The 13,893-nt window shown below is 57.2% G+C and overlaps 1 protein-coding gene across 2 annotated transcripts; it reads left to right on the top strand.

Moving 5' to 3' along the window:
• Positions 1 to 10,386: 10,386 nt before the first annotated feature.
• On the top strand, positions 10,387 to 13,310 carry CLPSL2 (colipase like 2). Of its 2 annotated transcripts, XM_081094934.1 has the most exons (4): positions 10,387 to 10,756; positions 10,796 to 11,020; positions 11,905 to 12,027; positions 13,103 to 13,310. In XM_081094934.1, exons 2-4 carry the CDS (start codon positions 10,934 to 10,936, stop codon positions 13,196 to 13,198), a joined length of 306 nt encoding a protein of 101 aa, XP_080951060.1. In that variant the 5' UTR covers positions 10,387 to 10,756; positions 10,796 to 10,933; the 3' UTR covers positions 13,199 to 13,310. The 2 variants fall into 2 exon arrangements, with proteins under 2 accessions (XP_080951060.1, XP_080951061.1); XM_081094935.1 differs by lacking the exon at positions 10,387 to 10,756 and having other exon boundaries at positions 10,791 to 11,020.
• The last annotated feature ends 583 nt before the right edge of the window (positions 13,311 to 13,893 follow it).

The following is a 13,893-nucleotide window of genomic DNA, read 5'->3' on the forward strand; positions in this document are numbered from 1 at the left end:
TGGTCATTGGGCCCCATTTATCATGGTAGTTGCACAGGAATTAGCTTTGCACTTAAGGCCCCTCACAATCTGGTCATCTCGCCTGCCACTAGCCTCCCATGTCAGGTCTCATCTCCAGCCACACGGCAGTGAGCCAGTCCTGCCTACAGCGCCCTTCTCTCTCCTTTGCACTGGGCTGGCTAAGTCTTCTACTGCAGCCTGGAGCTTTCTTCAGCCTTTGCTGCTTCCTGCGGCCCTTCTCCTGTGAATCTCATTGGGCATTTGGCAAACTAAAGCTTGAATCTTACCGAATTTGTTCTTTTCACAGTGGGCCTTGCAGTAGAGCCAGCTTTGGGGAGGCACCTGACAACAATTGGCTGATGATAATGACAGGAGAGTTGGCAGTGGGCAATGAGATGGGCAGGTTGGGGGTGGTTCTTTGTTGCTGTGCAACAAATTATGACAAAACTTAGCATATCAAGCCCAGACAAGAGAAAGCGAAGGAGTTCATCACCACCAAACCAGTATTACGAGAAATATTAAAGGGACTTCTTAAGAAGAACAAAAAATAAAAATAAAAAATATGAATAACAAAATGTTGCAAAAAATACTCTGATCGGCAAAGGCAAACGTAATAAAAGCAGTGGATCAGCCAACACTAACACTAGTACAAAGGTTAAAGGGTAAAAGTAGGAAGATTATGTGTAATGACAACAGTGAATTAAAGGGTACACACACACACAGTAAGTAAAAAATAATGACAAAAACATAAACATGAAGGGGGTGAGTAAAAATAGTAGTGACTTTATTTTTAAAAAAATATGTTTTTATTGATTTCAGAGAGATGAAGGGAGAGGGAGAGAGAGGTAGAAACATCGCTGAGAGAGAAGCATCAACGGGCTGCATCCTGCACGCCCCCCACTGGGGATCGAGCCAACAATATCTACTGGTTGTCCGAATGCCAGTATAAAATAAATCTTTTATAATTAAAAAAAAATGGTTGAAATCTACTGGCCTATGGAACATAGCTTAAGGCCTTTTTGGGGTGGGAGGCAGTGGGCACAGGTGTCTGAGGACCCGTCTTTTGCCCTTGGCTGAAGGAACATGGCTGTAACTCACCCAGAGCAATCCTCAGTGTGTTGCAGCTCAGGGTATTCTAGACACCTGTGTTTCTGCCTGCCGGCATCCATTCCCATGAGGAACCACATCTCCCCTGCCTTTGGGAACCTGTTCTGCCCGGGTTCCTGAGGTTCTGCTAATAATACCAGTCTCTCCCCCCCTCATCCCCCCATCCGCCGGGCCCCAGCCACATGATTGGCCTAACTTGGGCCAAAGTTTTCTAGGGTTTTATGTATGGGTGCTGAAGGGAGATGCTAGGGGCTTTGTTCAGCTTTGCCCTCCCCCTGCCCCTGTCCAGAGAGGCAGAGAATGAAGGCGAGTGTGAAGGCTGAAGCCAAGGAGAAAGACATCTGATGTCAGCAAGGTGTGTCTCTGGGCCCCTGAAGCTGCTGACCCAGAATTGTTTCTTCTGGTTTTTAGTTTTTAAACTAGAGACCTGGTGTACGAAATTCATGCATGGGTAGGGTCCCTAGGCCTGACAGGCAATCAGGGCCTATGGGGGCCTTCCGGCTGCCAGCCAGGGCCTTCCTTTATTCTGTGCCGCCCCCTGGTGGTCAGCACACATCACAGCGAGTGATTGAACTTCCAGTGGAACTCCTGAGGGAACACTTTGCATATTAGCCTTTTATATATATACTAGAGGCCTGGTGCACAAAAATTTGTGCTCTCGGGGGGGCGGGGGGGTCCCTCAGCCCGGCCTGTGCCCTCTCGCAGTCTGGGACCCCTCGGGAGATAACGCCCTGCTGGCTTAGGCCTGCTCCCGGGTGGCAGAGGGCAGGCCCAATCCCTAGGTGCAACCCCTGGTCGGACTCAGAGCAGGGCCGATTGGGGGGTTGTGGCGCCACCCCCTGTCACGCACAGAGCAGGGCCCATCAGGGGGGTTGGGGCTCTGTACCCTGTCATGCACAGAGCAGGGCCCATCAGGGGGTTGGGGAGCTCCCCCCTGTCACACAGCAGGGTGGATCAGGGGGTTGGGGAGCTCCCCCCTGTCACGCACAGAGCAGGGCCCATCAGGGGGTTGAGGAGCTCCCCCCTATCACTCACACAGTAGGGCCGATAGGGGAGTTGGGGCACCGCCCCCTGTCACACTCAGGGTAGGGCGGATCAGGGGGTTGGGGCGCCGCCACTGTCACACTCAGGGCAGGACCGATGGGGAGGTTATGGCTCTACCCCGTCACACACAAAGCAGGGCCCGTGGGGGGGGGGGGGGTTGGGGCGCCGCCCTCTATCACCCACAGAGCAGGGCTGATCAGGGAGTTGGGGCGCCGCCACTGTCACACTTAGGGCAGGGCCGATGGGGAGGTTATGGCTCTACCCTGTCACACACAGAGCAGGGCCCGTGGGGGTGGGGGGTTGGGGCGCTGCACCCTGTCACACACAGAGCAGGGCCGATCAGGGTGTTTGGGCGCTGCCCCCTGTCACAATGATCCCAGTGCCGGGAAGCCTCACGGCTCCGCTGATCCCGGTGCTGGGAGGCATATTACCCTTTTACTATATAGGATAGAGGCCTGGCTGGTTTGCCCTGAAGGCTGTCCTGGATCAGGGTGGGGGTCCCCACTGGGGTGCCTGGCCAGCCTGGGTGAGGGGCTGAGGGCTGTTTGCAGCTGGTCACACACCCTTCAGGGTGGGGGTCCCCATTGGGGTGCCTGGCCAGCCTGGGTGAGGGGCTGAGGGCTGTTTGCAGCTGGTCACACACCCTTCAGGGTGGGGGTCCCCATTGGGGTGCCTGGCCAGCCTGGGTGAGGGGCTGAGGGCTGTTTTCAGGCTGTTGGGTGACTGAAGCTCCCAACCGCTCCTTTTTTTCTTTTTCTTTTTTCTTATTCTGGGCCAGCTTTAGCTTGAGGCTTGGCTCCAGCTCTTAGGCCTCCACTGCTGAAAGCAGGTATCTGGTTTGTTTAGGGTCTATAATTGAAACACTGTACCAACTCCAGCTCTGAGATCCCAGCTCACTGAAAGCAGGTTTCTGGGGTTTTGTTTAGCTTCTATTTTTGTTACAATGTTTCAAACTGCAGGCTCAGAGGCCGGCAAGGCAGGCAGGGAACGTTGGAGTCCTCTGTCACTGAAGCAAGCAAGCCTCATTCATGTTCGCTTTAAGCTGCCTGGCTGCCGGCCACCATCTTGGCTGGCAGTTAATTTGCATATCTCACTGATTAGCCAATGGGAAGGGTAGCGGTCGTACGCCAATTACCATGTTTCTCTTTTATTAGATAGGACTAGAGGCCTGGTGCACAAAAATTTGTGCACTGGGGGGGAGGGTCCCTTAGCCCGGCCTGTGCCCTCTCACAGTCTGGGACCCCTTGGGGGTGACCACCTGCTGGCTTAGGCCTGCTCCCCAGGGGATTGGGTGTAAGCTAGCAATCAGGCATCCCTCTGGCAGGCCGGCAGCCCTCGGGGGATGTCCACTTGCCAGTGGGGAGCAGACCTAAGCTGCAGTCAGACATCCTTAGCACTGCTGAGGAGGCAGGAGAGGCTCCCACCATCACTGCTGTACTGGCAGCCATCTGCCTGGCTTGTGGCTGAGCAGAGCTCTCCCTGTGGGAGCACACTGACCACCAGAGGGCAGCTCCTGCATTGAGCGTCTGCCCCCTGGTGGTCAGTGTGTGTCATAGTGACTAGTCATTCCCAGTCTTTCTGCTGTTAGGGTCAGTTTGCATATTACCCTTTTACTATATAGGATAGAGGCCTGGTGCACAGGTGGGGGCCGGCTGGTTTGCCCTGAAGGGTGTCCCAGATCAGGGTGGGGGTCCCCCTGGGGTGCCTGGCCAGTCTGGGTGAGGGACTGAGGGCCGTTTTCAGGCTGGCCGGCGACTGAAGCTCCCAGCCTCTCCTTTTTTTTTTTTTATTCTGGGATTTATTTACCTTCTATAATTGAAACTTTGTTGCCATCACTGGAGCTAAGAGCCGACTCCAGCTCCGTGGCCACGGCAGGCTGAAAGCAGGTATCTGGGGTTTGTTTAGCTTCTATAATTGAAACTTTGTTGCTTTTGGAGCTCAGAGCCGGGCCGCGGCAGGTGGGGAACCTTGGCTTCCTACGTCACTGAAGCAAGCAAGCCTCCTGCTTGCTTCAGCTGCATGGCTGCCGGCCGCCATCTTGGTTGGGTTAATTTGCATATCTCGCTGATTAGCCAATGGGAGGTGTAGCGAAGGTATGGTCAATTACCATGTTTGTCTATTATTAGATAGGATAGATAAGTTAATTTGTGCCCTAGCTGGTTTGGCTCAGTGGATAGAGCATTGGTTTACAGACAGAAGAGTCCTGGGTTCAATTCCGGTCAAGGGCACATGCTTGGGTTGCAGGCTTGATCCCCAGGAGGCAGCCGATCAACAATTCTCTCTCGTCATTGATGTTTCTAACTCTCTCTCCCTTCCTCTCTGAAATCAATAAAAAAAACATATTAAAAAACAAACAAAAGTTAGCTTCTTTCACTTGTAGCTAAAGGAATTGTGATTACTTCATGGCTTCCTGAGGTGGGCGAGGGGCTGAGGGCTAATGTGGCCCAGAAAGTCACTGAGAGGAGAGTCAGGTCATCTGGTGTCAGTGAGTCTACACACGCGCCCTACACTCAGGCAGTGTGGGCAGGCACCAGGTCGGGCACCCCTCTGCTGTGCCCCAAGCTGTGTGGAGCCCACTGTGGACTAAACATGGAGGTGATAGGGATTCCTGCCTTGCCCTCTGAGGAGCTGAACCCACTTCCATGGGTGGGAGCAGTGCCCACCAGGTATGGGTGCCCACCTCTGTCTCCAGGCAGAAGCCCCAGGGCCTGAGGGCCTGGCTAGGTCTGCAAGGGGCTGCTGGTCGGTTAGCTCTGTCCTCTCCCCCCAGGTCTTTCTCCTCCGCTAAGCCGACAGCCCCTTCCCTTCTCAGCCTGTCCTGAGAAATAAGATGAGAGCTGTGTGCTCTGAGCCCTGACCCTTGTAGTGTGTGTGTGTGAGTGTGTGTGTGTGTGTGTGTGTGTGAGAGAGAGAGGGTGGGCGGTGGGCTGAGGTTGGGCGTGTGCAGACCTCTGTTGGTCATGCGGGGCCTCTGCCTCTCTCAGGAGCCTCCTTCCCCTCACACCCCGGCTCCCAGGCTGGGGCTGGGTCCCCTGCCCTGACTCCGGCCCTGACTCCCCAGCCCCCTGTCCACTGAAGAGCCATCTCAACCGGGGTTCAGGCCCCCACCTCCCTGGAGCACAGCCGGCCCCACTGGGCTCTGTGCCCCGAGCAGACACCTGTCCTCTTGTGTTCTCCTGCACTTGCCCTCACCTCCAAGCCCTGCTCCCTCCGGCGCCTGCTTGGGAGGCCTGTTCTCTCAGCTTGCCCACCCCCAGGTCCCCTTCAAGCAAGAGAGCCTCCCCTCGGGCATCAGGGCTGCGGGCATTCTACCTGGTGCCTCCACCTGGCCACCTGGAACATTCCCCCTGAGGTCCTCCAAGAGCCTCTGCGGTCTCCACACCTCCCCTCCCCCGGGCCCTCGCGGCACTCGGCCAGGTCGCTGTCAGGAACCTACTGGGTGACAGACGGTCTCCGCTAGGTCACTGTTCTCGGGATTTTACCATGGATTTCGCAGACCAAGAAAACTTTCAAAAAATTGTGGAGACTATATATATATATATATATATATATATATATGTATATATATTTAACAACATATATAACAACCAAGTAATGACATGGAAAACAGAACAAAACGACCATTGTGCAATTGCCATTGTTTCATAAAAACATACCGAACCCCCAAGAAGTAGGGAGGATGTAATTTCAGAATAAAGGATCATTATTTAATTTCAATACATTTATTTTTAACCAAACAAAAACCCCACATTACCCTTATTTTTTCATTTTGCTGTAGACCAGTGAGTACATTGTCATGGAAACCACCAGAAAGATGCAGGAAAGAAAAAGAGACCCGGAGAATGTCAGAGGCAGGAAGGGGAAAGGGCAGGGAATGAGGGGTGGGGGTGGGGGGGAGTAACAGAGGTCTCCCAGTGAGGGGCTCCCCTGACCTGAGCTGCCCCCATTCTCCTCATACAGGACGGGGGTGGCCAGGTTTGGGCCCTGACCAGCGGGCAGAGCTGTGGCCACAGTCACAGGTCAGGTGGCTCAGTGACCACCCCATCGGCCCCAGAGGCTGCGACCTGCTCCCACCCTCCTCTGTGCAGACGGGTCCTGGGCGCGTGCTTGCACCCACACCAGCTGGGCTTGGACAGGCCGCTGGGACGGGAGAAAGAGCACAGGACTTGGAGCTGGAGCCGGCGTGGAGGCCGGGCTGTGCCGAGTCCCTTGGGGAGGGCCCTTCCTTCTCTGGGCCTCGGTCTCCTCACCTCAAAATCAAGATTCGGAACCGGTCTCAAGGAAAACTGCAGTTCTCTGTCAGAAATAACTTGTTAAAGCCATGCACAAAATGTTTTGCCTAGAATTTCAAATACCCGTTCCCCCTACCCCCCGGCCGGGCCTTCAGTACACTGCCCAGGGGCCCCTGGACCCCAGATCAAGGACCCCAACCTGCCAATTGGGGCACAGCTGGGGCCTTTGCCTCCAGATCCTCCCCCTTACTGAGCAGTCAGCAATATCTTCCCGTTGCCTCCCGCGCAACGGCAGGACCAGCTCCCGCAGGGGCCCTGGAACTCTGTGCAGAGATGTATTAGCCCCCGGGGCTCCTGGCCAGTTCACCGGGGAGGCGGAAGACACAACGAACTTCATGGATGGCTAACGAGCTGACCGAAGCAGCAGGCCCGGGGGCTGAAGAGCTCCAGACTGTGACTGCTGGAGGGACACAGTGGTGACAGCAGGGGGGACACGGCCTTCTGGCCGCCCACGCGCTGGGGGGCTGGGAAGAGCTTGGGCTCAGTCGCTAGCACGCCTGGGCGGTCTGTCTGACTCCGAAATGTAATTGTGCTGTTAGGGCCTGTTATTCACCCTCGGCCTTTCGAGTTCCCCTTCTGTCAGTGGGCATACGAGTGATGCAGCAGAAATGACAGAATACACCCCATGTTCCCAGATTCCCTTACCTTCCCAGCCTCCCTTGCAGAAGGGTGAGGTCATGGGACTCGTTCTGGCCGGTGGTCTGTGGGAGAGGCCTGTGCCACACCTGGCTGAGCATTCCAGGGTCCCTGTGCCCCTCCCTCCCTCTCTTCCATCTTCCACAATGTCCGCAGGGGCTGTCCCCCGGGGAGCGGCTGCAGGGGGGAGAAAGGTCTCCGTGCCATCTCACACTCTGCCTGCGAGGCGCAGAGGGCATTGCTGCGCGTCAGGAGTTCTCAGTTGTGCTCACTAGTGTTGGTTACCCGAGTGCAGGGAGGGCTGATGGAGGTGATGGACACAAAACCCTCTCAGTACAGTGGGGCTGTTCCTCTTTTTTTAAAAAAATATTCTTTTAAAAAATATATTTTTATTAATTTCAGAAAGTAAGGGAGAGAGAAACATCAATGATGAGAGAAAATCATTGATCAGCTGCCTCTTGCACGCCCCCTACTGGGGACTAAGCTCGCAACCTGGGCATGTGGGGAATTGAACCGTGACCTCCTGGTTCATGGGTCAACGCTCAACCACTGAGCCACACCAGCCGGGCAGGGCTGTTATCCCTAAAGAAAAGACCAAAGCCCCTACAATGGTCAGCTCAGCTGCCACAACAAAGTGCCACAGACTGGGTGGCTTAAATGAGAGACACTTCTTCCTCCCAGTTCTGGAAGTTGGAAGCCCGAGATAGGGTGTCGGCATGGCGGGTTTGGGTAAGAGCTCTTTCTGACTTGCAGGGTAGAGAGAGAGACAACACCTCCCAAAAGCCCATCTCCAAATGTCATAGCGCTGAGGGGCGGGCTTCCACATGCACGTGGGGGACACACAGTTCAGTCGATAGCAGCCCTCGCCAGGACAGAGCTCCTCAAAGCCCCCCTTCCACTAGATGTTCGACTGCCAGGTGCAGGCCTGGGACCCGGGGGCTCTGGACACAGCCCTGGCTGGGAGGGCTTCTCCGCAGGGTGGGGTGGCTGGGCCAGCTGCTGATTCCCCCCCTTCTGTCTGTCCGTCCGTCTGCCACCTTCCCCGCTCCCAGGCTCTGGCTGCCATGGAACCTCATTAATCAGCCAGGCAGACCCTGGGCCTCTTGGAAGTCCTGGGTGGGCCGGCCTCAGGGAGTGGGAGAGGAGCCCCCAGGGCCAGGAGAGGGTCAACATTCCGAGGAGATGTCTGGATACATTGCTCCCTGAGCAACAGGAGGCTCAAGCTCAGCTCAGATTGGGGCCCAAGAAGAGCTGGCTGAGTTACGTGGGAAGGACTGGAGGCATGGAGCTCGGACCTGTGGGCTGCAGGAAGGGCATGCAGACTGGTGTGACTGGCGCAGCTTGTGGGTGAAGGTGGGGCACAGACCGGCAGGCAGGGGCAACATGCCAGGCAGGTGAGGGTCTCAGCAGGGGGCTTGGAGCAAGTGGGAGGGGTGAAGCAGGGCTGGGGCGAGGAGGGGAGGCCTCGTGGCAGCTGGTCCCTGAGGCATCCTCTGACCCCCTTGGCCTCAGGCCCAGTGCTGCCTTCCTTCCAGAATCACCAGAGATGCTAATGATAATAATGGTAGCACCATTGTTTTGAGACTGTTTTGTTTGTCAGGCTCTGTGCCAAGCACTCTACCCAATTAACTCATTTAACCCTCTCAGCAACCTTCCCCTTTTACAGATGGGGAAGCTGAGGCCGAGATGTCAGCATCTTCCCTCGTCATCCAGCTGGTGAATGCTGGGACCATCCAAATTTCCTGAGCGGTTAACCTAACCATTGGAATTCCTTGCCTCCCGGATGCTAATAGAGGTTGAAGGAAGCCCAGGCCTTCCTCCTAACAGTGATGGTGGGGTGTGTGTGGTGTCCCCTGGCTTGTTTCCTATAGCCCAGTGTCCGGTCCCTGCTGGTACCAGCTTGGGGCCTGGATAAGAACTTCCATTTAGCTGACTTGACAAGTACTCAGCGGGCCCAGGGCTATGGGTCCTGCCCTCAGGGGGCTGAATTCCAGGCTCCGAGGGACTGCCAGGGACTGGGCCCAGGACACACGCCCTCTGCTTCACCCCCATGGTGTCTGAGTCAGCCTCAGTGGCCTGAGCATTTCGCAGATTCAACAGTTGACTTAGGGAGCACCCAGGAGGTGCTAGGCACTGAGGCAAGTTAGAGGCCTCTGCCCTCACAGTACTCAGGGCCAGTGGGCATTTTTGCTGGTGGGCAGGGGTGGGGGCTGGCACCATCCTGAAGTCCAGAAAAGTGGGCCTAGCTTTTGCCCTCCGACACCCCAACTCTTTAAAAAAATATGTTTTTTTAAAAATATATTTTTATTGATTTTTTAGAGAGGAAGGGAGAGGGACAGAGAGTAAGAAACATCGATCAGCTGCCTCCTGCACACCTCCCACTGGGGATGTGCCCGCAACCAAGGTACATGCCCTTGACCAGAATCGAACCCAGGACCTTTTCAGTCCACAGGCCGACGCTCTATCCACTGAGCCAAACCGGTCAGGGCTAAAAAAAAAATATTTTTTAATGATTTCAGAGAGGAAGGGAGAGGGAGAGAGAGATAAAAATATCAGTGGTGAGAATCATTGATCAGCTGCCTCTTGCACGCCCCCCACTGGGGGTCCAACCAGTGCCTTGATCTGGAATCAAACTGGGACCTCCTGGTTCATAGGTCAACGCTCAACAACTGAGCCATGCTGGCCGTGCCCAACTCTTATCTGTGGGTAGCCACTGGCCACACGAGCTGTGGCCTCCAGTGAGGGACTCACTGCACTGGTGTTTTGGGGGGGGACGGGGCGCAGATCTTGCAAAACAAGCTACAGGGGAAAAAGAGCTCCTCAGATCTTTTCTCAAGAGCACATTTTCTTTTTTGTTTTTGTTTTTTGCTAATCCTCACCAGAGGACATTTTTCCATTGATTTTTAGAGAGAGCGGAAGGGAGAGGGAGAGACAGAGAGAGACACATCCGTGTGAGCGAGACACATCGATTGGTTGCCTCCAAGCACTGCTGACCGAGGATGGAGCCTGCCGGGGAGGTACCAGGTATGAGCGAGGCTCCCGCCCTTGACCGGAACCAAACCGGGACCCTTCAGCCCACGGGTGGAGGCTGTATATCCACTGAACCACCCGCCAGTGCAAGAGCACGTTTTCAAATGCAGAAGCAGGCAAGGCTGGGGAGGTGGGAGCTCCGTCCAGGGAAAGGCGAGGAAGGCCTGCCGCCTGGTTCCAGCGATTGTCCTGCACTCTCCCTCCTCCTCCCCCTTCTCCCCCTGCGATTTCCTCTCTCCTCCCCTCCACCTGCCCCACACTTCACAGACGACTCCTTAGACACGTGGTGACTGGGGAGAGGGAAGAGCCCCGTGTGTGCAGAGTCTCGGAGCGGACAGGCGGGCCTGGGAGGTCTGAGCTGCGCGGCTTGTCCCAAAGGTGCGGGTGGGCAGCCGTGCGCCCCGCGGACGGGGGGTCGGAGTATCGAGAAGGAAGCGGCTTTCATTTCGGTGTATCCGTTTTGCATCATTTCTCCAAAACAAGGCTCCTGGTCCAGCTGTGAGTTTGCATTTGGAAGTGATCTCCAGGGAGGCCCCGGGCCCGAATCCGCATCGTCAGGCCCGTCCCAGGCGGCACCGGGCTCCGTCCCGCACGCCCCCCGCGGCTGGAGAGGGCTCCGCGCCGCTCGCCTCCGCGCGGGGCAGCCTGTGCCCACTCACTCGCTCACCCCGACCGCCGCGGGGCAGCCTGTGCCCACTCACTCGCTCACCCCGACCGCCGCGCCGGTGGCCCTGGGCTCCGCCGCCCCCGCCGCCAGCCGGGTCACGTGCCCGGGAAGGCGGCCCATCCCCGCGGCCCGAGCCCGGGACCGCCGCGCCCACGCCATGGCCACCGCGCTCGCGCTCCTGGCGGGGGTCCTGCTGCCCTGCGCGGGCACCTTCCCGCACTACCACCGGCGGCCCCCGCTGAAGGTGAGCGGGCCCCGGGGCGGGGCAGCGGCCGGGCTGGAGGGGCAGTGGCGGGTGGAGGGACCCCCCAGAAGGGGCTTGTGCCCGGCTGGAGGCTCGGTGGTTCCCAACCGACAAAGCCCGGCTTCTCCTCCCGGGTGGCGCCGGAGATGAGAGGAAGGGCCTGTGGCCGGCGGACGCCCCCCCCCACCCCCCACCCCGCTCCCCGCGCCCGCTCGGGACCTATCGGCCCTGGGTCCCGGCCATGCTTACCGACCTGCTCTAGTGCGTCCCCCTGAACCCCCACTTCTGGGCGCAGTGGCGCTTTCTCCCCTTCCCAGCTTTCTCTCTCCCCTACCGCCTGCCCGCACTCCTCCTAGGACTGTGATCTGGGAGTATTTGCTCCCCAGCTCAGGACGCCCTTTAGGACCCACAGGAATGAGGTCCCGGGGAAAGGAGAGGAGGCAGAGAGAAAACGCTAGACCTCCCTGCCCTGGACGGTTTAGCTCAGTGGATAGAGCGTCGGCCTGCGGACTGAAGGGTCCCAGGTTCGATTCCGGTCAAGGGCATGTGCCTTGGTTGCGGGCACATCCCCAGTGGGGGGTGTGCAGGAGGCAGCTGATCAATGTTTCTCTCCCATCAATGTTTCTAACTCTCTATCCCTCTCCCTTCCTCTCTGTAAAAATCAATAAAATAAAAAATCAATAAAATATATTAAAAAAAGAAAAAGCTAGACCCCCCCTCTCCCTCTCCCCTGCCCTCTGAGTGCTGGGGGAGGGGCGTGCTGTGGGGTGGCCCCTGGGAGTGACTTCTCAGGGCTTCTCTTCTCCCGCCCTGGGCCTTGGCAAGAACCCGCCCCGCCCTCCCCCAGCGCCGGAGAGCTGGTGACGCAGGGGCTGTCCCCACAGGTGAATGGAGCTCCGTGCTCCCACCACTCGGAGTGCTTCAGTGACTGCTGTCTCATGAACTTGGACAACGGAGGTGAATTCTGTGCCCCCAAGGGCAGAAAAACCATGGTGTGCTTGCCCCAGGTGAGGCTCTGGGGTGGAGAAGGTTAACAACCCCACGTGGCTACACCTGCTTTCTCACCCTCTGCTTGGTGTGCCCTTCCTCCTCCTCCGCCTGGCAAACTCCTCCTCGTCCTGCAATGCCAGCCGCTCCCTCTGACAAGCCTTCTCTCCTTGGAATCCCCACACCCTTGTCCCAGACCCTCAGCAGGGCCCGGGCTCCCTGGTGGCCATGCCTCCCGTCTGAGTCCCCCACGCTTGGAGCACTTCTAGGGCAGAACACAGCACACTCACCTGAACCCCCTACCCCGCAGCTTAGTGCCGGTGCAACGCAGGTGCTCAACACATGTGTGTTGGATGGATATCTACCGTAACATCACTGAGGCAAAGTGGGGAAGACATTCTCCCCAGCAGCCCCCACCCCCTGCCGCAGTGACCTCACTTCTGGAGAGAAGCGAGGCACCGCAGTGGCAGAGCACAGCTTTGGAGCTGGGCCTGAGTGCAGATCCTGGCTTCCCACCCCGGCTTTGCGACCTCAGACAGGCCACTTCTGCTCTCTGGCCTTGGTTTCCTCATCTGTAAAATGGGGTCACAGACCACCCCCACCGGGTTGCTGGGAAGAGTTCCGCTGCGCATGCTGGTTGCTAGCTGATGGAAACGGGGAGCGGTGTGCGCAGTACGTCTTGTACCTGCCCGTCTTCTCTCTTCTGGCCCTGGGCCCACACCCCTCTAGGGAGGCGGGGCCCGGCCTCCGGCCTCCGTGGACCTGTCTGGGGAGCTGCCAGCGCCCTTGGAAGCAGCCAGCCCCCCGCCCTGGCCTGACTCTCTCGCAGAAGTGGCTAGAGGGTCTTTTCATTGTGAGCCCTTGATCCAACTCATTTCACTTAATCCTCCTAGTAACCCTAGGAGGTGGGTTACAGTTATTAGCTCCTTTCACAGATGAGGAAAGGGAGACAAAGTTGCCTAAGGTCGTGAAGGTATAAGCTGTAGAGAAGACAGGCCCCAGGTCCGACTCACCATGACTTGGGCTCCCAAGAAGTTTAAACCCCCTTCTTACTGAACCTTGGTGACCCCTAACTCTCATACTCACTTCCCACAGACCAAGGGAGCCATCAACTTCATATGCCCCTGCCGACTGGGCTTGAGTTGCATACCCCAGGACCCGAGCTGTCCCCGCCGCTGCTATTTGATTTAGAGGACGATGCGGGTGGTCACCGCCATCCTCCTCCGTTCCCTCGGGCCAGAGGCCTTGGAGTCCCCATCTTGTTCACAGTCCAGCTCCAGACACATTAAAGTCCGTCTCTGGCTCTGGTCTCTGTGCATTTCCTGGGCGAGGGAACCTGGTCGCGCTCGTCCCAGTCTGGGGCCCGTGAAAGGGGAGTCTGGAGGCATGAAAGAGCTTCCCCTGGGGTTTGGCCTTGGAGGAGGCATGGTGGCCCCAGGCCAGTGCTTGGGAAGGGAGTGGGGTGGGATGTGTGGGTGAGAGGCTGGGTCCAGGAAGGGCCAGTCGGATGGACGCCTGTGTGGAAGGGGCAGAGTTGAGGAATGTGCCTGGAGCGTGGACGTTGAGGTGCCCGTGGGTGGCTGTGTGGTAGGAGGGACTGAGAGGGGGGATGTAAACACTCTGCAAGGGGGTGAAAGGGTGGAGGTCACTGAGAGCGGATTTGTGAGAATGTGTGTGAAGTGTGGATGCAGAAATGCTCGTGCTTGTGTTTGGAAAGGCGCCTGGTGCGCTGTTACCTCTGCTCTCTCGGATGTGACCGCTTCATGGATAAGGAAACAGGCTCAGAGAGCTACCTGACTTGTCCAAGGGCACCCCATGGGGGTCTCAGCAAGTTCTGCTGCAAGTATAGCCTATATAATAAAAGGCTAATATGCAAATTGACCAAC

This window comes from Myotis nattereri (assembly GCF_964212035.1).
Source record: "Myotis nattereri genome assembly, chromosome: 6".
NCBI lineage: Eukaryota > Metazoa > Chordata > Mammalia > Chiroptera > Vespertilionidae > Myotis > Myotis nattereri.

Excerpts from the sequence above, each read along its gene's own strand:
- CLPSL2 (XM_081094934.1), top strand. The coding sequence starts at position 10,934 with ATGGCCACCGCGCTCGCGCTCCTGGCGGGGGTCCTGCTGCCCTGCGCG. Across the intron at positions 11,021-11,904 it reads ACCGGCGGCCCCCGCTGAAG|GTGAATGGAGCTCCGTGCTC; the intron begins GTGAGCGGGCCC and ends CTGTCCCCACAG. Across the intron at positions 12,028-13,102 it reads CCATGGTGTGCTTGCCCCAG|ACCAAGGGAGCCATCAACTT; the intron begins GTGAGGCTCTGG and ends CACTTCCCACAG.